This window comes from Amblyomma maculatum, chromosome 1 (genome assembly GCF_055883805.1).
Source record: "Amblyomma maculatum isolate TAMU_Amacu chromosome 1, ASM5588380v1, whole genome shotgun sequence".
Classification (NCBI taxonomy): Eukaryota; Metazoa; Arthropoda; class Arachnida; order Ixodida; family Ixodidae; genus Amblyomma; species Amblyomma maculatum.
This window is the reverse complement of record NC_139344.1, coordinates 393,354,094-393,377,761: the sequence shown is the minus strand read 5'-3', so window position 1 is coordinate 393,377,761 and position 23,668 is coordinate 393,354,094. Positions and strand designations below refer to the sequence as shown.

General features: G+C 42.5%; 3 protein-coding genes across 4 annotated transcripts in view; 1 reads left to right on the top strand and 2 right to left on the bottom strand.

Moving 5' to 3' along the window:
* The window catches only part of LOC146208572 (cyclin-D-binding Myb-like transcription factor 1), a 36,057-nt gene extending 35,212 nt beyond the window's left edge, over positions 1–845 (bottom strand). The window contains exon 1 of the mRNA XM_084594993.1: positions 709–845. The gene's annotated coding sequence lies outside the window, so the exon portion shown is untranslated. The remainder of the gene's footprint in view (positions 1–708) is intronic.
* Positions 761–19,457, top strand: ScsbetaG (Succinyl-coenzyme A synthetase beta subunit, GDP-forming). 2 transcript variants are annotated; one of them, XM_084595017.1, is made up of 12 exons: positions 761–898; positions 1,374–1,518; positions 1,711–1,810; positions 2,549–2,639; positions 5,521–5,673; positions 6,016–6,105; positions 8,095–8,191; positions 10,698–10,859; positions 13,129–13,271; positions 14,423–14,543; positions 17,081–17,224; positions 19,323–19,457. In XM_084595017.1, the coding sequence occupies exons 1-11, from the start codon at positions 842–844 to the stop codon at positions 17,191–17,193; spliced, it is 1,272 nt and encodes a 423-aa protein (XP_084451143.1). In that variant the 5' UTR covers positions 761–841; the 3' UTR covers positions 17,194–17,224; positions 19,323–19,457. The 2 variants fall into 2 exon arrangements, with proteins under 2 accessions (XP_084451143.1, XP_084451152.1); XM_084595026.1 differs by lacking the exon at positions 761–898 and adding an exon at positions 1,019–1,042.
* Positions 19,458–20,221: 764 nt separating this feature from the next.
* On the bottom strand, positions 20,222–23,308 carry LOC146208570 (uncharacterized). The gene is made up of 5 exons (XM_084595038.1): positions 22,883–23,308; positions 22,626–22,775; positions 22,475–22,556; positions 22,132–22,316; positions 20,222–21,727 (listed from the first exon to the last, which is right to left on the bottom strand). The coding sequence occupies exons 1-5, from the start codon at positions 22,883–22,885 to the stop codon at positions 21,638–21,640; spliced, it is 510 nt and encodes a 169-aa protein (XP_084451164.1). The 5' UTR covers positions 22,886–23,308; the 3' UTR covers positions 20,222–21,637.
* Between the last annotated feature and the right edge of the window lie 360 nt (positions 23,309–23,668).

Genomic DNA, 23,668 nt, shown 5'->3' with positions numbered 1-23,668 from the left:
CAAACCTCGACTTCATTAACCCCTTTCTAGAGATCACAAATATCTTCCTGCGAAATCGACCAGCGCATCATAGTAAAAAAAAAAAAAAAAATGCATGACATATGATATTCGTCATGCTTAATTGTAACTGCACGGATTATGGGGATGAGTTTTTACGCGCGGGCGCGCGAGACTCATTCCCAGTTACCGTTCGGAGTACTTAAGTGCGCGTAGCATTAAGCACCTTCTAATCGATCCACATCAAAAGGTATGCTCAAAATCGGTCAACTGAAGAAACAAAGGCCAAATTTCAACAGTACGCAGACACGGCAAAGCCTGCCTGTAAGAATATACTTTTATTAGCTCCCGTGAGCGCGACAGCACCCAAGGAGCTGAAAATTGATCACGGCATCGCTTGACGACAGGAGGTGTGTCGACCGAATGTAGTTGCTTTGGGTCAGAACAGTCCTGCAGCATCTTTGGCAGCGCACATCATGTCAGTGTTTATCGCTGATGCGGTCGCCTAGCAACGTGGGGACTGGTGGGGGACCCAAGGATTATCCGGGAACGTGAGAAATGCCAGGATGATGGAAAATGGCGGCTGCTACAGCCCGGAGCGCTTCTTTTAAACTTGCTTTCGCAAGCCCGAGTCGAAACGGCCTATCTGAATGCCGGCTAAGGGTTTACGACGAATCACGCGCTAATGAGAGACCGACGAGCAGTACTTACCAGCGCTAAGGGCAAGCCGCACAAGGACCGAGTATTCGGCCGATAAGCTGCACACCTCGTCAGCTAGCGCGGGGCTTGATAGCCCTGATAACTCTCGAGACCAGCGGCGTCTTCTCGGTCGACTTGAGGAAGCATGGAGGTTGTGCGGTTGTCACGTGCGTTGCGTTTGACTCGACTTTGGGCAAAACAGGTCAGGAAAACTGTTTGTCACCTGTGTTGACGTTTGTTAACCTCAGGCTCGCGCGCCCACGCGTGCATGTCAACAATGCTTCTTGCCCTGCTTCTTGCCGAGCTGCCAACCTTGCACTCGCTCGCTACTTGACCGATGAACTACGTAGGTCAAATTCGTAAAACTGTGCTGCGCTCTTTTTGAAGCAAAACAAGTTGTCGCAGTTTGCTCTTTCCGCTACGAAAACGAGCGTAAAACTCGGCGTAAGTGCTGAAAAGTGTTAAGCCCGGAGAGAAAAAAAGAGCAAGTTTAGAAAGCGCTGTGTGCAGCGAAAACAAGCCAGTGTCGTGTTTCTTGCTTAGCCGTGCTTTATTAAAAGCAGTGAACATGTGTCAGAGTTTATAAAAAACGCCACTTTGCAAATAACGCGATACGTCTCACGCTTTTGGCGTGTCGACCTGTTCACGTTGTCCTGTTTTGCTCTGAATATTTGCAGGCATGCTTGGTACCTCCGTCATCGAGGTGTTTAAACCTCCATGAATATCAAAGCAAGCAGCTTATGGCTGACAATGGTGTCACTGTCCAGAAGTTCAAGGTAGCAGAGAATATTTCTCAAGCGCAGGAAATTTCGCGGACTCTCGGTAAGTCTGTGAACGGACACAAGTTTTCTGCATATCACTTTAAAAAAGAAAAGAAGTACTGAGAAATACCTAAATATTAATGCTGTATGTCTAGTTTGCATGCAGAAATGTATCTTAACTAATGCAAAACTATCCCTTGGAATCAAATATTAACTGTGTATATGTAAACAAACTTTTTACTTTTATTTCCAGATGTGGCAGAATTTGTCATCAAAGCACAGATACTCGCTGGTGGCAGAGGAAAAGGGACTTTCAGCAGTGGCCTTCGTGGTGGAGTCAAACTAACTAAAGAGTAATTACTTGTTCAGTCCTAACTAGCACTGAAAGAAGTCTGGTCATGGCAAGTGTGGGGTCCACTTATTTGAGTGTTCACTTGACCAGATATGAAGCATGCATGGTTTCATTTGTGAACCTAAAGCATAGCATGACACAAGAAAAATCAAGCAAATGTTCACTTTCAGCTGTTAATTTGAAACAGCTGTCTGCTATTCCCTGCTCCTGCACAGCCTAGGCAAGTTGAAGTGATACTGTAAATACTGTGCTGTCAACCTAATGTGACTGGTGGTGTGATGAAACAATTGCAGTGTGATCATTAATATTAATAGCATGTTTACATGCCAATAAATTGATGCTTGGCTGCATGGTACTATTTCGTGAACTTGGCTGAAGCCTAGCAAGTTCAGTGGTAATGTGGCTTAGTGATTGAGTTGAGATTGCTGGTTAGTTTTTATTTTGTAAGGTCATGTTGAATTGCGCTTAATGATGACACCCCATAAGAAGTGCTCGTTCTTCTGCCTTACTGTGTGTCATCCTTTAGCTCAATTCATCATAGCTTTCAAAAGTGATTTCCTGTGTAACAGCGTCACAAAATGCTAACAATCTATTTGATCATTGCTGCAGTTTAGCATGTCACTTTGCAAGGACATGGAACGCTATATGATGTGCGGCAGGCAATGCTACTAATTTTCAATGCTTGGAATAATCGTACGTATCCCTCACTCCATTTTATGTTTCTCTTGTTTGTGCATAGTCCTGATCAGGTGTCGGAACTTGTGAGCAAGATGCTCGGCTACAAGTTGGTCACCAAGCAGACTCCCAAGGATGGTGTCCTAGTAAACAAGGTACTTGCTCATTTTTTCGCCACTTAAGTACAGTGCCTAAGCCCGTTAAAGACGAAGCTTGTGTCTTGTCACTGTCTGTTGAAGGTTTGTGCGAACATTTGGCAGAAGTTGGCTACACTCAAAAACGAAAATCTCCTACATGAGAACCACTGAAAGCAGTCATAAGCCCTGTGTGCATGGACACGACAGCACTGGGTCGAGTCGGGCAAGTGAGGTCACCTTTACTCGGCCCGCTTGGTGTCTACATGAGCTGGTTTCTAGCGAGTAAGCATAACAGGGGCGCCTAGCGTCGAGATTTGCACTTATTGTGCAAGCTTCTAGTTCGTGTTTGATTCCATCGCCTTTTGCTATCGAGAGTTCCGCCTATTCTTTTTAATCATTGATGGGGCTAGAAAGCATTCAATTTCACTGATGCGCCTAGATGCACTGGAAGCTTTTTGACCTCCGTACCTCAACTCTCCAACTCAACAGTGTCTACATGCTTTTAGATACGTGGGTCAAGAGAGTTGACCTACCCCCTGCAAGTGAGTTAACTCGACCATCTCCGCCGCCTACTTTACTCGACCCGACTGCATATTTATGAAACTGACAACTGGTTTTTTACTTGACATGCTAACTTGTCCCAACTCTGTAAAGTCCATGTATACAAGTCTATAGTATGCGGGGCTATATAGACCATGGTAGATAAAAGTCATCATTTTATAGGTGCTCATAGGCTGTTTTTTTTTTACATCACGTTATGGTGGTCAGGATACTAATTACAGGATGAAAGTGACCTGTTCATCTCTATCACTGCAAAATCTATCCCTCGAGCACAGTTTCAGAGGCACTCTGAAAAATATTCGTTAAACTCTTGCATCCCGTTTCTCTACGTTTTTCTTTTTTAATGCAGAAATGTATACTGGGGCTATAGTTTTATGTTTCTGAACACTTTTGCATCTGCAATGCACAGTTTGCCCGGATAACCATCCAGGTCCAAGCTTGATTTTCTTTAAAAGGAGAGGATGATGAAAGGAAAGATGTGGATGAAGGAAGAGAAAAAGGTTCTTGAAAAAAAAAATAGCCTTGGTAGAATGCAAGGGTTTCATTAGACAGTCTCTGGATATGCCTTTCTGCAGTAGTTGCTTACAGCATACCTGCATTCTTTTTTTTTTTTATGTTATTGTCTTTTGTTGTATTTTACAGTGTGCTCGTAGGTGCACTATCCTCACCTTAATGGGTGACACCGTTAGATCACAAGAAAAAAATACACAGTTCATCTTCCATGCTGTCCTGAAGTTTCATTGCTGAAATCTATTGGAAAGTACTCTAAAAAAAAAAAATTGTTTTATAAACCGTGGTGGTAGGGCATAATAAGGAAATGTTCGAAAAGCTTCTTCTTTTTTTTCTTTTTTTCTTCATGTCTGTTTTGTCGATTTTGACTTAGCTTAGTTTGTGCAGTCATAGAATTCTACCACGTATGAAAATGCTCCTGGTTTCTCATTTTATGGGTTGCAGGTTTTTGGTGTGGCACCTTGTTTACAGTTATACATGCCTCTGCCATCTACTTCGTGAAAAGTGAAAGCAAAACAATTGCATCATCATTGCAAGTAGCACGCATTGACAAGTTAATTGAATGTTGAACCAGTCTTCTAACACATTTGTCGACTCTGCTACATTCCGCAAGATGTAGAAGAGGAACAACTTGTAGAAAAGCTAGGTTTTTAGATGCAACATTTAAATTTTATGCACTCGAGTTATTAAAATCATTACTAACGTCAGAAAAATAACAAAATATATATTAAAAAAAGATAAAGTTTATGTTGAAATCTGTGTCACCTTTCAAGTGTGGCAGAGTCTGCTACTAGTGACGTTTTGTGTTTGGGAATGCTATGAATATAACCCATATGCAGCAGGTATGCAGCAGGTATGTGAAAAATGCGTGGTTAATACAGGTTCAGAAAAAAACCGAAAGGAAATTTTCTGAGCTCTTGCATTGTTTCAGTTAGAAATAGGTATCAGTTTCATTGGACATTGAAATTTCAGTGCTCTTTGCATCATGTTAAAATAGTGAGAATGCTAATCATGGGGTTTACGAGGAAAAAAAAATCTGAACACTGGTCAGTTTTGTTGCTAACAAGATTTTTAATGGTAATAGTCGGTGGCACTCAATATAGTGCATCATTTGTTTGGTCACAGGCAGTTGCAACATTTTTTGTGCTAGCTCTCCAAGGCATGTTCTCACTTTTGTCTTGTTGTGAAATGCAGCATACATATTATTATAGTGGCCTCAGTTTTCACTAGTTTTAAGGCTTAAACCTTATAGCTAATGAAAACTGAGGCTTTCATAAATTGTGATCATTGTCAAAGCACCATTCAGATGCCCACTTGCATAATAGTAACAAACTGCAGATGTGTGTGAACATGTGACACATGCCACAAGTCACACTCACCGTAGTTGTCCTTCTGGTTGCAGTATAGACTTGAAAGTTTGAAGGCTCAAAATTGTATACAATATGGACTGTTCAAGTGGCTGATTATTAGTGATTACTTAATCATTACTAGTAGGAAAAGAAATTAATCAATTTTGATTGCCTCATAACCTCCACAAGGGTCACTACATTTCCAAGTGAAAGAAAGTAAAAAGCTCTTTTACTAAGTCTGCTGTTACTGCCAGTCACATTACCCAGATGTCTCTTCTATTACCTATTTAATTGGTTCTTGTGTCCTTGATTTGTGGCTAAACCCTGTAACACATTCTCTTAGTACATTTGTTCTTCCACGTACCCCTTCCGCATACTGCTGACGCTTTTTGTGTCATGTAAATTCCTGTTGCGTTGTGTGATTGTGCCTTCAACATTCTGCTTTTTTTTTTTTCCTCTTCATCATCATCTGCTGCAAGGTGATGATTGCTGAGGCACTGGACATTGCCAGGGAGACTTATCTGGCCATCTTGATGGACCGCTCCTACAATGGTCCTGTGATTGTGGCCAGTCCAGCAGGAGGTGTAGACATTGAAGATGTCGCCGAGAAGACTCCAGAGCTCATATTTAAGGTGTGTGGCTCTGCGCTGCCCACAACAGCAGTTTAGCTGGGGTTATCACAGAGCTCCTAAGCACCTCTGTGGCCTCACTTGATATAATAGTTGCATTGCTAAAACACACACTGCAACCTCGTCGGCCAGCAGTACTAGCAGTTTCGGCAAATGCTTGCGCTGTGTAGACGCGCATTATATTTAAACATCCATGTGTCCTTTGTATCTCTAGCGCTGTGCTTAACAAAGCATCTCATGATTTGGTGTTTGTATTGCGGGAACAGTGGCAAGGAGTTACACAAGTTTTGCATTGATCTTACTCGCCAAGGTCCTCACCAGTCTATTGTCATAATTTCCTAACAGGAGCCAGTCAACATTTTGGAGGGCATCACTCGCAAGCAAGCCGAGACAATTGCAAAGAACCTCAACTTCAAGGGTCCACTCTTAGATAAGGTAAGACACATTTATGGCTTTTCACAAATTTCTAGTTCATTGGTTTATAGGGTTTAACGTACTAAACGGCTCGGGCTTTAAGAGATGCCGTAGTGGAGGGCTCCGGAAATTTTGAACACCTGGGGTTCTTTAACTCACTCAGCACACTTGCGCCTTGGTTTTCGCCTGCAGTGAAAAGCGGCCACCACAGCCAGGATTCAGTCCTGCATTCTTAAGTACAGCAGTCGAGTGCTCTAACCAGTGCACTACCGCGGCAAGGCGCACTGAAATTTTTGTTCATTAGCTCACTGAAATCCAAAAACTGTCGTTTAAGATGATATTTTCAGCACATTCATATCAAAACATATTCTTACTGTGATTACCATAGAATAAATGTCGAGAGCAATTTGAGTATGTTGTCTGAGAAAGATGATGCGTGACCAAGGTACTTGATTGAGTATGTTCAGTTGTTACTGGAGCAGTGTAGGAGACAGCGGCTTGTTTGGAAGTGAAAGATGGCAACAAGCAAAGTGATACAGGGTCAGTGTGCAGCTAATTGTGTCTCACATAAGTGCTTCTTGTACATTGCTTTTAAAGCAGCTGATTCAAAAAGAAGATTCTGCGTCTTTCATGGTGGATTAGTGGCTACAGTGTTACACTGCAAAGCAAGAGCTTGTAAGTTTGGTTCTCAGCTAGCACTGGCAAGCTTTCACAGCGAGTCACATTCAAAACTCTCATGTAATGCATTCTCGGTGCACATAAAAAGGAAAATAAAGTGACAAATGGCGAAAACTAATCCAAAGTCCCTTCTACAGCTTGGTTGATATGGATATGCAGGGTGTCGTAGATATATGTAACCAGCTTTTAAAAAAGGTGAAATGTCCTAGTTCAGTGAAACCTTTAGAGAGCTATTGAGAGTTGCATGGCCTAGTCTATTGTATGGTCGTCCAAAGTTCATTATTGAAGGCTAATTAGCTTGCTTTATAATTTTTGGCTTCAGGACCAGAGTACCTGTGTAGAACAAGTTGCAAATAATCTTGCAAAACAACTGAATGAAACGAAAGCTACCATTTACACTAAGCAGCTTTTTCTTCCGGTCTTAAATGATGACTTGCACAATCAAACTGCTTCTGTGCAACACTGCTGCAGCTCCATCTCGAAAAGCACCTGAGAACAAAATCGGCCTTTTTATTTTTATTGCAATAGCAATACTACGGCAGGTCTAACTGCTTGTCGCTGTGTGCCGTGTCCGCATCAGTGTCCATGGTCCCTCATGAAAAAATTAGCCTGCCATGACATTTGAATTCACGTTACCCCTATGCCACGTGCAGGAGCTGCCAACTCGGTTTGCTCCTTTCATACGGGAAGGTGATATCAGAATCAGCCTGCTAGAGTCGTTAGCATTCTCGTTACCCCTACGACACGCAGGCACATACAGGAATAATGTAACAGGCAAAAGAAGCTTCTGCCGTTGCTTTCGCATTTCAACTAGGGTTAATCAGAGCTAAACCACAAATAATTTTTTTGGGGGGTACTCTTCTTGATGAGGCTTTGTGTATGCACAGGGTAAGAGATATGTGCTTCCAGCTGGTCATATTACTTCTTTTTGAGCCCATAAAGATCTGCTTAAATGGTACTTTGGCTGCATCTAGCTGTTTTTGAAGACAATTTACAACTTCTCAGTTGACATTTCGTTCCTCAAGACATTAGACATTAATTAGCTTTAGAGATTAGCTAATTAGACTTCATAGTGCTAGAGTATTATTATTATTATTATTACTACCAACTTTCTAATCCCTGAACCATGAAGTAATTACACTGTTAATGTCTTATTGATCAACATGCAAAAATTGAAAAAGAAAAACACTTTTTGAGAGCTGGCATTACTGCTATTCACATCAGATATAGCAGTGATAATTGTAATGAATCTGAAGAGCACCAGCACATTCTTTCTGCTCACTTCTTTCATTGAACTTTTTTCTTCATTTTTTCTCATTCACGCTCTGCCAGGCGGCAGAACAGATAGAGAGGTTGTACGACCTCTTCATCAAGGTTGATGCCACTCAGGTCGAAGTCAACCCATTTGGAGAGACACCAGATGGAAGAGGTGCGTACTCTTCGAGCATGTGGTCCTGCACCTATGCATAGCTCTAGCGGTTATAGATGCACAGTTTGTTGTAAACAACAGTTCTTGTCATCGAGGACTGACAGCGTTGCAATTATTGCGGAGTTAACAGCCACTGAAAGAAATCAAGATAACTTTTTTTTCTGTCAGCTGCTCTCCTGCCTTTATTTCTTCTTTTTTATTTCGCTGGTTGCTAACATTGTGTTGTGCTATATCAGTCTCAGTATCACTTCCAGTGTTTTAGCTGTGGCTGACATACTCATGGGAGTGGCATACAACACATCTGAAAACAAAGAGGACATCTCTATGCTGTTCTGAAAGAGCTTTTGACCTGTTCAGCTGTTTCCTTTGCTTTCTATTTGTCTTTAAGGTAAAGGAAAAGCATGTGTGCTTAATCAATTAAACGTGGACTCTGTGCTACTGTACTGCATTTTCAATCATTGCGTGTCGGTAGCTTCATTCCTTCCCAACAGCAGCAGCGAAAACTGAGGAAATAAACTAAACCAAAATAAAGTAGAATCCCTTTATGATAATTAGCAAATATCATTGCTATATCAGTTGTTGGTGATGGCATGGCCCTGAAGATGCTGTCTAGTAAATAAATAAATGGCTACTTACTAAGCACGTCTTGTTGCTTTACGAGAAAAAAAAGAACAAAGAAAATACTCTAAAATACCTTCCATCCTCTCTCTTATCATCTCTTGCGCAATTTTCTTTTCTTTTTCATTTATGGTTCGGTTTGTGGGGTTTAACGTCCCAAAGCGACTCAGGCTATGAGAGATACCGTAGTGGAGAACTCTGAAATTTCAACCGCTTGGGGTTCTTTAACGTGCACTGACATCGCACAGCACACGGGCGCCTTGCTTTTCGTCTTCATCGAAAAGCAGCCGCCGAAGCCAGGATTCGATCCCAAATTCAGTTATAGAATTTTTTGTTTACATCTTGGGGTAGTATCTCTTTAGCATGAGGGCAACGTGGTTACAATTACAGCTCAGTTTGATTTCATGTAAAAAAAAAAAAAAAAACAGAGCCTTGCATGAGCAAGGCGTCGTCTTCCACTGTTTCTATCATTTAAGAGGCAGTAGGTGAGAAATGCACATGACAGTCGAGCGCAGCAAAGCCGCACACACGGCGCCTCCACTTGCTGCTGCTGCCTCATGCTTCATGTTCATGCTGCACAGTGCTTCGAATGTTCGGCCATTTCTTCCCATCCCTATTTCTCATTGCACTTTTATTCTCTTACTTTCTGAAGGGACCGCGCCACCTTTCTTCCACGCTCGTAGCCAGCTTTACTTTTTCTTCCTACGCATTGCATGCTTTCCCTCGTGGCTTCAGTGCCTACATAAAGTTGGGCTTCTTCTCAGAGTACATGAGCATGGAGGTAAAGTTGTTGAAAAAAAAAAATAAATAAATAACACAGGGCTATAGCCTTTCTTTTTTTTCTTTCGAAAAGAAAATTCGCCTCGCGATCCTGGCTAGCACGCATGCGGTGTTGTCATTTTGTGTAAGCTGCCAGGCGCACTTTATTATAACCGATTTTTATCAAAAATGTCTTTACTATAAAAGGGAAACAATGTACAGTTGTCTATGATAGATGAACTGGGATTCAGTTTTACTTTATCATATCCGAGTTTACTATAGCTGGGTTCTACTGTATTATGAAACTAAGCTGTACTAAGTGCAAGGGCAACGACTCTCACGCCTGCTCATCCAAACAAGTATGAAGCAAAGGGTAAAGCTGAAAGAGTAACACACATCTTTTAAATAATAGGATCCTCTTTTAATCCTCAGCTGCTTTGTATCTTGGTGAAATGAGGTCACCAACATAGCATTTCAGCCACCGCTAGTGCACTGCAAGTGGCACTGAGTGTGATGGTAACAACTCACCCAGGTTGTTTGCTAAAGAACTGTGCATTTGTGCAATGGATTGCAGTGTAAAACAAGACACCTAGTAAAATTTTAGCATCCCTTTGTCTTCGAGAATCATCCTTTTTGCTTGAATGCCAAGAACTGCATCAGACGAGGTTTTATTGCTGTGCTGAGCTATAGTCACTATGTATCTACTAACATATCTGGTGGGTAGCTGGAGGCATGGCAACCTTGTACCCCCCAGCTGCCATATTGTTGCGAGGTTTGAGACTAAAACTTCAAACAGAGGCACCGTAACTGAGAAATGTTCGCAAGCCCACAAAACGTCGCAAAGGGAGGTGGAGAAGGTGCAACGCACCCACTTTTCTAATGGGTGTATCCTAGGACGCTGACAAAAGCCTTATCTGCCATACCTTGAGGCAGGAGTTGTAGCATTTGCCGAACGGGATCGCCTTGCTACGTAGGCGTGCCATGCAATTGATGTCGCATGAATAAGCATTATAGTGAATGTGTTGTGCATTATTGTGTGCGGCAATTAACAGTAAGCCAGTAACTGCACATTGCACATCTCTTTACACTTTGAACCAGCCACTTACATGATTATTTTGGTGTGGGCTAGTGGTGTGCTTCGATGCCAAGATCAACTTTGATGACAATGCGGCCTTCAGGCAGCAGCACATCTTTGCTCAAGAAGACACGTCTGAGAGTGACCCGCGGGAAGTGCTCGCAGCCAAGCACAACCTCAACTACATTGGCATGGATGGGAACATTGCCTGCCTAGGTAAGTCTGTGTTTGGGTTGATCTACGTTGCACTCAGCATAAGGATTTGCATTACTGTTGTGAATTTTGTGGAGTTGTTTCATCTGGCAAAGCTGAATTGAACAGCTCTTTACACATCCCAGGCATTATTGGTTGCATTGCGATATTCTTCATGGTGCTCAACCTCTTGGGGAATCGTGCATGCTTTGAGTGACAAAGTTTGCCAGTATTGTTCTTTAAAATTTTGCCAAATGAGTGAATGCACATTAATTGTAGCTGCAACTTTTTGACGTGCGCGGTTAAATTCTTTCCACAAGCTGCATCAGGGTTGTCAACTAGCAGCTTTTAAGTTGAAAATGTGTCACGCTTTATGGCACATAAGCGACTAATATCCCTGTCACATGGCCGCTTTCAAAGGCCGTTGAGTCGAGAGCCTTATTATTCTCACTCGCGATCAAACTCAATGGAGTTGTGCCGTCGCTACAAGGCAAACTTGATCGCCTTCGAGGAGATTCTATCATCTCACACCGAGATGATGTGGCGTCACCGTCGCCTCCACTAATTTTGCAGGCTTGCGAGCAAGCAGCCAGGCGTTCAACCTCAATAAGGGGAAACTCAAAATTATTATTTGGTGCTCTAATATTATTCACTCTTGAAATAGAGCTTCTTATTTTAGAGAAGCTGGTAGAATTTACGCACTTTTCAGGGAGCTAGTATTGGTTGTTTTTATAGTTTTATACAACTGGCAACAATGGTACTACACTTGCTGCAATGCTTCAAAGTAAGGATTGTCTTTTTTCTGAAAGATAAGCTCTATAATCTAAAGTTCCCTGGTTTTTCAGCGATTATATTGCTATAATTTCTTTCCCAAGCACATTACCACACATGCTCCCCGTCAGAGAATGCATGCTGCTGCCGCTTGAAGGCCTTTGATATTTCGATAAGAGTTCTGAGCTGCTCCATCTACTTGATAGATTTTTAGCTAAATAGCCATTTAAACTGCCCAGGTAGCGGTGCTCAAAGGCCTTTGATATGCCCGCGTGACAGGGGTATAAGTGCTCATGTGTGCGCTAGTGCTGGAGATTTTTTTTATCATTCCTCCCAAACCGTTTGTCCAGAGCTGAAAATAAACAAAGCTCGTTAATTTGAATGGCACTGCAAGGTCTGACTAAGCTTCATAGAAGTCTGTTAAAAAAGCCTGTTAATTCAAACTTAAGTTGGTTGCACCACGAATAATTTAAGCTACGCACCACAGTGTCTGAGCGGCCTGGCAGTGCGCATAACCAAAAGCGCCCCCAGGTTTGGGCAGCATACTTATGAGGCTGCATGCCTCCAAAATAGGGAGAGAAGATAAAATCGAGAAATAGCAATTTTATGATGGGTAAAACCAAACCAGCGCCACACCCTGCCACACAGCAGCTGCCTGCTGTTTTGCGTGACCTGCGAGACTTGCAGCTAAATTCTCATCAATTTTACCCCCTTTAGTGCAGAAATATGGATAAGGTTAAATTTAGGCGTGGTCCTAGCCAGTGCCAATGGAAAGCTATGGCGTGGAATGGGCCGCATCCAGGTATGCTTGCTACTATAAGCGATCGTCAAAACAGCACTCTTCAAACATGAACCGCGCATAGGCTGACTACTTAGTTTGGTATCGCTTTTATGAGCTTTGCTCCATTAATGCCAGTTCTCGGCAGCAGCTATATCGCATTAGCCAGCTAACTGGTCGCAGTTGCGCAGTGTTTCAGACCATCATTGGCAGTACTGGGTGTTTCCGTGCTTCCATCTGCGTAGTTTTTCCAAAGCTCCGAAAATGTGCACTTGGCAGGTTCTGTTTGGTGTGCAGTGCAGTGAAGCCTCACTTGCGACGCATGCTGCCTGCGAAGGGGGCCACCACCATTACCGCTTCGCACTATGAAGGATGTCAGGGAGGCCCTTGCCATTTTTAAGCAGTTCTGGTATGACGCTCCTGACAGTGTGCACGCAATAGAGCATTGATGAGTATGCGGAAAATAGTCATTGTCACGCTGCTCTTAAAAGTAGATGGCTATTTCCCAATATTTTGCCAAATAAATTTACCATTGTGCAAGAGATTCTTGTCGGTTTTTTCAAGGCCCTTCAATAATTCAACTTTTTTTCTGATCCCATGAAGTTCGAGTTAATGAGCTTTTGCTGTATTGCTAACATTTAAAGTGCTGTCGTACGTACGTCACGTGCACTGCCCATGCATATAGTCACTTGTGCTACACTGTGAAAAGGAACATTTAATCACTGCGAACCTCCTCTTTGGCAGTAAACGGAGCAGGCCTGGCCATGGCTACCATGGACATTATCCAGCTGCATGGTGGTTCACCAGCAAACTTCCTTGATGTTGGCGGCTCAGTCAAGGAAGACCAAGTTACGCAGGCCTTCAAGATCATCACTGATGACCCAAAGGCAAGCAGCTCGCGTTAATTGTCGTAGGTTTGCTGGTCGCTGCAGGGGAAAGTAAGGCTTTTGCTGTCTTTTTAAGGGAAAAGCCTTTCTATCTAGGCTCATGGTGAATATCTCGCATCTGCTAGATGTATCCGCGAGATATGTCAGCGAGACGTCGCAATAGGTTCTGACGACGAAGCCAAAGAAAAGAAAATAATAAAACGATAATGAGTACACAAACATGCAAGGTAGGGGAAGAAGAGAAGGGGAAGGAAAGGCTTCCGTCATTAAGCTCTTAAGCAAAGCCAAGTGCAATCCTTTAATTTTTTATGTACAATTTGGCTCAACAGTGCTAATTTCAATTTTGCTGTGGTCCCCTTGTTACAGTTTTATCATGGTACTGTGAAACCCTTTTCTTCTTTTCTCGCTTTTAGTGTTCCTTCATAATAGGTGCTTTAGCCTCATATCTGTTCATCTGTGCAACTATGAATATGCGTCACATATGCAGTCTTGGTGGCTTTAGTGCCATATCTAGTGCCCTTGCTCCAATACCTTTGAATGCACAGTGGAACAGTAGAAAGGTTGCATTTAGTGGTGCTTTTGTAAGAGGTATTGTATGTTTGTGGCATTGGCAGCAAAAAGAAAAGTATCAGCTGCTGCTTTCTTGCTAGTTAAAAAGAAGTTCGTTACTTTACAAGGAAGTTGCAGAAAAATGAGTGTTTTGTGCCAAATATTTAATATGCTGCTCACTGGTCTGACACAACAAGTACATAGACACTGCCATTAAGTTTGACTGGCGCATTTTAAGTGGCATGGGAAGCGCAAACCTGAACAAATTAAGACTACCCTCACCAGGACATTTGGGTTTGCTCCTGACATTAGAAAATGGCACTTCTGAATTTCCTAGTTAAATCAAGTACTGTTCTAGTCAGCTTGTTGGTAGAATTCTTGTGAATGGCAACAATGCAGCCAGTATGGTAGCTTTGCAGAACTTGCTGACAAATGAGAATCAAAGTAGTGCAGCAGAAAAAACAGCCTTTGGACTTCAATCATTACCGCCGTCTTGCAGTATGTTGTTTTTACACTGAACTGTGATGGCAACTGACAGAACCATCCTGATGTGCAGCTGTCAAGAATTGAATTCAAACTTGGTGTGTGTGGTTGCATCGCAGGTCAAAGCTGTTCTTGTGAACATTTTTGGAGGCATCGTCAACTGCGCCACCATTGCCAATGGGATCACAAGTGCCTGTCGGTCAATCAACCTGAAGGTGCCTTTGGTGGTGCGGCTAGAAGGTGAGGCGGCATGCGTGTTTGTCACTGTGGCTTGTATCAGCAGTGTATGGAAGCTTACATCGTCTTGACAAAGAAGCATGGTGACGTGCTTCATGTCTCCATTCTTGCGTACTTTCAGTGTGCAGTAAGGCTTAACTTAGTAAGGCAATCCCAGTTTATTCTTATGCCTTCACTACTGTTCTACTCAGTAGCCCAGCTTCTGTCTATATTTTCACAGAAATTTTTCATTATGTCAAATCGCTAAGACGTGAGCAGCTGACCTAGAAGCAAGATTGGTGTGGCGTGCAAACTGCTATCTGATGTATTGTTTTGCTACAGTACATTTGAGGACAAGACAAATGACCCTTTTGAGGATACGGGTTGATTGTGTGTCTTGATATACAGTAAACTCTCGTTACTACGAACGTCACATTAACGATTTTTTCAAATTTACGAATATTTCAAAAATTCCCGCCAAAACACCTGCATTTCCTATGTAAATATATTTCACTGCTACGAATTTCAGTATTCCGAATATTTCAAAATTACGTACGTAATTTATTTGCTCTCTCGTAGAAACGCACCTAGTTATTACGAACTTTCTCAAAATTAAATTTCTCAAAAACTTTCCTCGGGACTGCAAACGAGACTTCGGCCATTTTGTGTTTTGTTGTGTTAGAGTGGTGACGCGGAGAAGCCTCGCCAGCTGCCACGTTTTTTGTCCGAGCTTCTCGAAGACGCGGAGTTACTTTTACGTCGTGTTAAGTCAAAGTGCTTGACTATGAGTTTTGCTGGCGCCGGCGTTAAAAACAAGCGACGACAGTTTTCGTTAAAGGAAAAGGTCGAAATTCTTCCCGAACTGGACGCCGGCAAAAAGCAGGTCAACGTGTGCAAGGAGCGCGGCATTGCGCCGTCAACCGTCGCGACCATTTTGAAGGATCGGGAGAAGATCACCAAGCTTCATCGCCAGTCCCATCTTGATCCCGCAAGGAAACGTTTGCGACTGGGGAATTATGAAAAAGTGAACGAAGCTGTCCTCGCTTGGTTCAAGGAGGCTAGGCTTCAGAACATTCCGGTGACTGGCCCGATGCTTCAGGAAAAAGCTTGTTCATTCGCCTTTGCCTTCGAAATCACCGGATTTGAAGCGAGTTCCGGCTGGCTGTTTCGTTTTCGCCAACGATCTGGAATTACATGGCAAGTGATTTCCGGCGAGGAAGCAGCTGCAGACAAAGACTGCGCAATCTCCTGGCGCGACGACCGCTTTCAGGAGATCGCGGAGTCTTACTCCGAGGAGGACATATTTAACGCCGACGAAACGGCCTGTTTCTACCAGCTTCTGCCCGATAAAACAATGAATTTCAAAGGCGAAAAGTGCAGGGGCGGGAAGAAATCCCGTGTCCGGGTGTCCGTCCTGTTTTGCTGCAACGCACTGGGCACAAAAAAACTGAAGCCCCTTGTCATAGGGAAGTACGCCAGTCCTCGCTGCCTGAAGAATGTCACATCCTTGCCATGTGAGTACAGGGCGAATAAGCGAGCATGGATGACGCGAGAGTTGTTTTCGGATTGGTTTACCAAACTGGACGACCAGATGAGGAGGGATGGCAAGAAAATACTTTTGATCGTGGACATTTGTTCCGCACACATTGTCAACGTGCGCCTGACAAATGTGCGCTTAGAGTTCTTGCCTCCCAACAACACTGCATTGCTCCAACCCTTAGACCAAGGGATTATTAAAAGTGTGAAGGGAGAATTTCGCAAGTGCTTGGTGCAGCGGCTGCTTATTAATATCCGGCTCGGGCTCCCGACTACAGTTAACGTTCGCCAAGCCGCAGAGATGCTCACTGGAGCGTGGTGGAATCTTAAGGCGTCCACTATTCAAAACTGCTGGCGGAAAGCAGGGCTAGTCAAATCGGCACGCGCAGAAGACTGCAAAGAAAGTGATGACCTGCTAGACGATAGCAGTGCCTTGTGGAACGAGGTCACCGAGAAGCTGTCCGTCGACCGATCGGTAACATTCGAAGACTACGTGGAGTGTGACAGCGAAGCTTTGACGTCAGCCGAGCTCACCGTAGACGACATCATCACCAGCGTGCGCGAAAATGATGAAGAAGAAGACCTAGACGACGACGACACAGAATCGTTGCGTATGGATGATGCGGACGAACTTGTATCCACTTCAGATGTATTGGCCTCAATCGGCAAGCTTCGCGCTTTCATCGCACGCTGCAACGAAGTGCCCGAAGCTGTCCACAAGAAAGTCGACGACGTCGAAGCGTTTGTCCTGGGAAGCATGTGCCACAGTTGCCAGAAGAAGATTACCGATTTCTTTAAATAAACAAGCAAGAAAACTGCTCATTGTGTTACTGTTTGATGATTGCCTGGGCCGCCACGCGAGAACCCTTTTTAAAGGTATGAAAGTTTTCTGTGGCGCATTTATTACCTTTGATTTCCGATTATTTCGTTATTACGATATTTCAATATAACGATCTATTTTTGGGGGTCCCGCGAAGTTCGTTGTATCGAGATTTCACTGTACCTGGTGGAAATTGTCATTGCAGGAACGAACGTTGATGAAGCGAGGGAAATACTAAGTTCCAGTGGATTGCGGATCACAGCAGCCGCCGACTTGGAAGATGCAGCGCGGAAAGCAGTTGCCAGCCTCAAAGGCTGATCAGCGACGCAACGTCCGTCCACTAATGGAGGTAGCACCCTGCCCTAGGCAAACTGGACACCACATTATTTTTAATGCACAGCAGTACTTGACTCGTGCATGCCGTTTGTAGAATGCATGTATCGAATTTGTCTGCAGTGGCTGCATAGCTTATTTTGAGTATAATAGACACAAATGTTAATTGTTGGATTGCTTATATCAAGTATATTGCTAATTGAAGCTCATTACTGTTAATTAATTTGTTGTAATCAAATTGAACTTTGTGCTGCAATCATTAAGTTGTTGCTTAGCTTGTCGAGCATATTCGCACTGAACTCTAGGCCTTGATTATTGTTAGTTAATCGTGAATAAAAATTGAACTTTATGCTACAGCAGCAAGTCATTTAATGTTAAGCTGTGCTGAGTATAATTTCACTGGATTGATTGCAGTTCTTAATAGCTGTTAATTAGTTAACTGCAATAAGAATTTCACCTTACAGCATCGCCATATATAATTCGTTGTTGGATAGCTTATGTTGAGTATGATTGTACTGCACTAAACGGAGATGCTAACCGTTAATAATAGTGATCAACATTAAGTTCAAGCTACAATGTCGTCCTATATCGTTAAAAAGGTCTCGACAGGTAGAATCTGATATCAAACTATACCATACAAAAACCGGGCTAGCACTAACTCAGTTAAGAAAAAATATGCAGCAGAAGCAATACAGTAGCGCTTAATGTTTACACATTCACAGCAAGTGAGGAGATATTTGCCGTCTGTAATTTTTGGTGTACTGTATATTTCAGTTGCAATTTCTGGCTTGTTTACAACATTACAACAAGTTAATTATGCAATGTAGCTGCTAGCTGTGGCTATTATCCATGCAGTGGACTTGTATATAACTACTTTGAAAGCAAAGTCAAAGTACACTGTAAACAGGAAGTGCTTCTTCATGTCACCATATGCTACAGTATAGCATATTTGCAGCAAATCCAGGGTCTTTTGTAGTTAGCTTATGATGGCGTTTTCATTTTATTGACAAGTTTAAACTTGCTTTCCTAATCCTACCCATCTTAACAATATAGTTGTTAAACTTTATCAAGCAATCTCCCTAGGTTAGTGACCTTTGTAAACTAGCACTTTTCACTACACAGTGAGTTGTTGTTAAGCAGTCACAGGTAAAAGCAGCATTCATTTACTTGAATCACAGCTTTATTTTTGAGAAGCCATTTATTTGGTCATAGTATGGTAGGACTTCCAGCTTTACAGTTCGTGCCAATGAGCCACGTGGGCAGATTTATTTCACCTTTATCTGTGGTGTTAAAAAAATAAGGCATGACAAGAATTGTATATTGTAGCTACTCGTAACTGATGTGTCTATTGATAAAAGTGCATATCAGCACCTGAGGTACTGGGTGATTATAGCTTAAAAAAAAAAAAAATTCCAGTGTTTTCTTCTTTTAGGACGGTACTCTTACTTTCTATGCAGTGATCACCTAAGGCAAGCCCGCATGTTCCTGGAATAAAAAGGACAAATCACTTGGCTTTGTAGGGCAGTTGGTCACCCTGTTAAGACTAGTTTGGTGACCAGGTTTTTGTAATTAGTGTCAGACTAATGCCAGGATGAGAGTGGTGCCCAAGCCTAGGCTCAGTCTAGTCTCATCATGAGTAGGGTGGGCAGTCAACCGCAGTTCTTTTATTCATGTTCAAATGTTTTCCCTTGGGGAAGAGCCCCATACAAAAATACAATGCTCAGTAAACTGTCCCTTGCCGTGCAGTTGTCAAAAAGAAAATTGCCTCATTCTAAAAAGATAATTCTCAAAGAGCTTGTCATCTGACAGCGCACTTCATTTTGTATGCGAGCAGAATGCCTCGCATGTAGTCACCAACGTTCTTGGGAAGCTATACGCTTAGTGGACAGATCACCCATTGCTACTTGGGTCAGCCAGGCTAAGCACAATTCAAAGGCTCGGCAAACCTGTGGCTGGGCCTCGTAATGTTTGCCCATACAGTGCTATAGCAGGGGTGCTGTCCAGTTCACCATGCAGTTTTGGAGACTTATTTAGCTTGTTCCTGTAATTAGCATTGTGCTATTCCTACAAACAATAATCTAGCTGTGATGATGCTTTGACTCCGTTTCTTGCAGATCACCTACACAGTGTGCCTCTCATAAGAGAAGAAAAAGTGCTGATGCAAGAACTATTTTGTTGTACAGAGCAGCCTGTAGCTGCACCTTCTAGGACCTTGTGTTGTGCTATCAATAAATCTCATGCATTCCTAACATGTGTTGCATCCACTAAAGTGTGCCCTTATCGAAACCTTATTTAAAAAATTGTAATAAGGTTTTTACAGACTATACTCTTTTCCCAAGCCACTTTACATCGAGAAACATCTCATAATCTGCATTAAATTTATCTGCAGTCAAACTTTCTTATGCATTTGCATTGAGACTATAGAACTCATTGATCTACTTGCAGGAAATTTGTGTACACATAATGTGTGCACTATAGTAAATTTTTATAGACAGCTAGGGACTATTATACTACAAGTTTAACCTCCCTGTAGAACTTTATATGTGTACAGTGCATACTGCATGACCATATGCTTGCTCATGCAATAAATATAGTAATACTACAGCCAAAAACAATTGTTCACAATACAAATCTCACTTTATAATCTTTAATAAGCACAGCACAAGGGGAAAATTTCTTACATGATAATGTTGCTGTCCTCAAATCTCGGTTGTCAAGCAAGCTTGCAAGAACATCATGCTATGATTATCTCATTACTTAAAATGTAGTCATAAGAGTGGATTACAGAATCGTAATCTGCAGTACCACTGGCTGTCATTAATCTGAGCCTTACCCGACACTTGAGAATAGCTCTAAATTATGAAGTTCTCATCCTTTTTTTGATGGGCATCTGGTGCCATCTTCTGGGGGCTTCGCATGAATAGGCTCACTTGAAATGCACCGCTTTTGGAATGTGATGTGAAAAGAAACCCCCAACAACAAAAAATGAACTATTTTGAGTATCTGCCATATGTTTAAAAAAAAAAGATCAGAAACACCTACTTGCCATGCTTCTTAGTTTTGTTTCTTTAGCCCTTCATGGAAGTGCACAAATTTGGTCAGCTGTAATGTTATGGCCGATTGTAGCACTGTGAGTGCTTGCATTTGGCAGGTGGAGCTTGCACCAGGGCCCATATTTCGAGTTTGCGTCGTTATCGAAGTGTTGCTATCTCACGTGACCTCAAGTCGCCTGACTGGTCAAAACACCGGAACTGGGTGTTGCCACTACCGAACAAGAAGTGGTGAAATCATGTTCCGGCGTTTCCACCCAGCAGATGACTCGTGTCCATATGAGATAGCGACACTTTTGATGAAGCAAACTCTGACTACAGGCCCAGTTCAGTGACCAGGAAAACAGTTTCACAGAAGAGAACAAAGATTCTTCCATCAGGAGAAGTGGCAAGCTCATTATATGACCTCAGTGAAGGCGGCTGAAAATAGGTGTTTTTCTGCGAAGAACATCTCAAACACTTCAGCTTCTACACGAGAAAATGCTTTAAGCACTTCCATACAAAACAACAACCAACAAAAGTGAAAGTTTAACATAGCCAAATTCATTGCAGGGCATTTCTAGACAGCATTATTGTGTCTGAATTCCGTAGCTCAGTTCACAACAACCACAAATTGGGCAAAATGTTCAGGTTGCAGGTCATGTGAAGGCAAAAGATGCACTGATCAGTGTGGCCCTCCATACTCAACAAGGTGAAAATTAAGCTTGTGCCCTTCAAGTTGCTCACCACTTTGTACAAGAGAAAAAATAGGCACCACGATCTGACCAAGACAGCAAAGAATGTGCATAAATAAAGCATTGTTTTTCATTCAGTTCATGATTCACCTATATAAATAGAGGATAAGTAGTGAACATCATACAAACTTAATGTATTTGGCAAACAGTCTTGGCTTACAGCACACGTGCTCTTATAGGGCCATTTCTGATTACGGCTGATGACTGCCAGCCACACGGAGGCATGTGCTAGTGATGCATACATGTAGCGCAGATAGATGCTTTCATGCATGTGCACTCTGTGCACCGTCAATGCGCATGCACTGTTATGAAACAGTGTGGTTTCCCACAAACTGAAGCTTCATTTTTGTGAAGGGTCAGAATACATGAGAAAAACAAGTACAAACGTCATGAAAACCAGGTAAATCGGACATTTGGGAAGCATGTCAAGGGTTTGAGCTTTGGCTTGGAAAAATTTTGGTTTACAACTATGAACACGCATAGAGATAAATGCACTGAAAGACTCGCACACAGTGGCTTACACACTGAGTTATGGATAGTCACTGGATATGACAATGTGGTTTGTAAGCAGTCATTCTTTGCCGCAGCCAGTATTCCAGCCTTACAAAAGTAGCACGGCTTGCTGGACAACATTAGTGTACATGCTCAGTACAAGCATGTTTTCTTCATGATTCGAAGGAATTCCTCCTGATTAACCTCACCGTCTCCATCCCTGTCAGCCTCGCTTATCATCTCCTGCATGGAAAAAGAAAAAAAAAAAAAAAACAGCGGCAACCAAGGTAGGTGAAGTCATACCTGAAATATTACACAGTTTGTATAAGAGTGCCTTTAATAACATTTCTTGAAATATCTCGCACTTGGATTTCCCACTAGTTTATCAACAGTGCAACCAATTGTAGCACCTCCCCAACAGTGACCAGTTTGTTTTTCCTCCATGATTCCCAATCCAAAAGCAATGTTATTCGAGACGCAGCTTTTTGCACTTTTAAAGAAAGATGAGAATATTATGTCGGCTATATTTCAATAAGTAAACGGCTAGACTTCTTGCAGTACTATACAAAAATTTCAGATGAGAGAATATGTCTCCTCATGCACAAGATTTTGAACACAGCATACAAAAAGCAAAGAAGGTTCCTTACCTGCAATTCCTCATCCGTCAGGTTTTCAGAGAGTTCTTTGGCAACGCTTTTAAGATTTTTGAAGGAGATCTTGCCTGTGCCGTCTTCGTCAAACAACTGGAAAGCTTTCATTATTTCTTCGTTGATGTCTTTCTCCGCCAATCTTGTAGCCATTACATTCATGAACTCTTCCCGCGCTATTTTTCCTAGTGTCGCAAAACAGCAGGAAACGAATGACAGTTGTAAATATCACGTCGCTTGCAAAGCAGCTGCCCTCTTCACGATTTGTCAATTAGCGATTCGTCATGACGCGATTAACTGGCAGAATCGTAAAAGTGGAGTTCGTGAAAACGGCATTATTTACCGGTTTCTTGCTTGTCAATCTCGGCTAGCAGCTTCTTCACCTCTTCCTTCCTGGGCTCGAATCCCAATGCTCTCATGGCAAACTAGCGTGAGAAGGTTTTGAGAATTTTTACATAACATTGGCCTCAGTCACAAGACTATATGACACTTGCCTTCAAGTCCTTCGCTTCCATGAACCCGCTGCCATTCGGATCGAATAAGTTGAATGCCTCATTGATGTCATTTTTCTGTTCTTCACTCGGTTCGGGTTTGCCGCTCAGCTTGCGCTTGTAACCTCCAGATGCTGCACTTTTCCGAGACGCCTGCAAAAATTAAGTCATTGCTTGCCCATGAAAAGGTAAGGAAGAAGTGCACGAGCAGTGTTTTAGCTAAATGCAGCAACAGGTGCTGAAAAAAATTGGCCACTTACCATGATATCTGGTTGGTCCAGAGATACTACCAATATCTGTGTCACTAACTACGGCGCTTAACTACTTGGCTGCTCGCAAACGGAGCACGGAAGATTCAAGATTCGGGAACCAAAACCCAAAACCGGGAGCACATTAATATAGTAGTGCAGTACGTCAAGATTGTCAAAAGGTAGAGCGGCACAGCATTGGCCGCACCGTCGCGTTGCGATCGAATCAATCAGCGGAGTCAAACGCATTGAAATAACGGGCAAGTAAAGGTACGAGAGCCTGGGAAGTAAAAGCAGATGAAGCAAGAGTTTCTTTGACTGTAGCCAAGTTAACAGTAGATGGAGCAAGACTTGATTAAAGTCCGAGCTGAGCGAGATAGTTGCAATTAAAGTTGCGGCAAAAATTGGTACCAGGAAAACTAGCAGCAGCAGATAGAGGCGTCATCTATGGGTAATAATAACAGCTATTAATGGCGTCTTGTAACTTTTTGTTCACATTTGGTTTAGCAATATTTTGAGCCATACACAGCCTGGTTATTTCTTGGATATTTTTGAATTGTAATTTCTAAAAATGGCATTTCAAATATGTTAAATCAATCCATGGACCAATCAAAACCCGGTGCGCAAAGATGGCACGAGTTCAAATCGGTGATGATCAAATTTCCGGATCGCGTTGTCTAAATGCTACAGCGTACTAAAGTTACGTTAGTCTAGTGGTGCCTTTTTGCCTGTCAAAACAGAAATCTGTCCGAACGAGAGGACTCGGTATTTATCCCTGCTATATGAGACTCTATAACG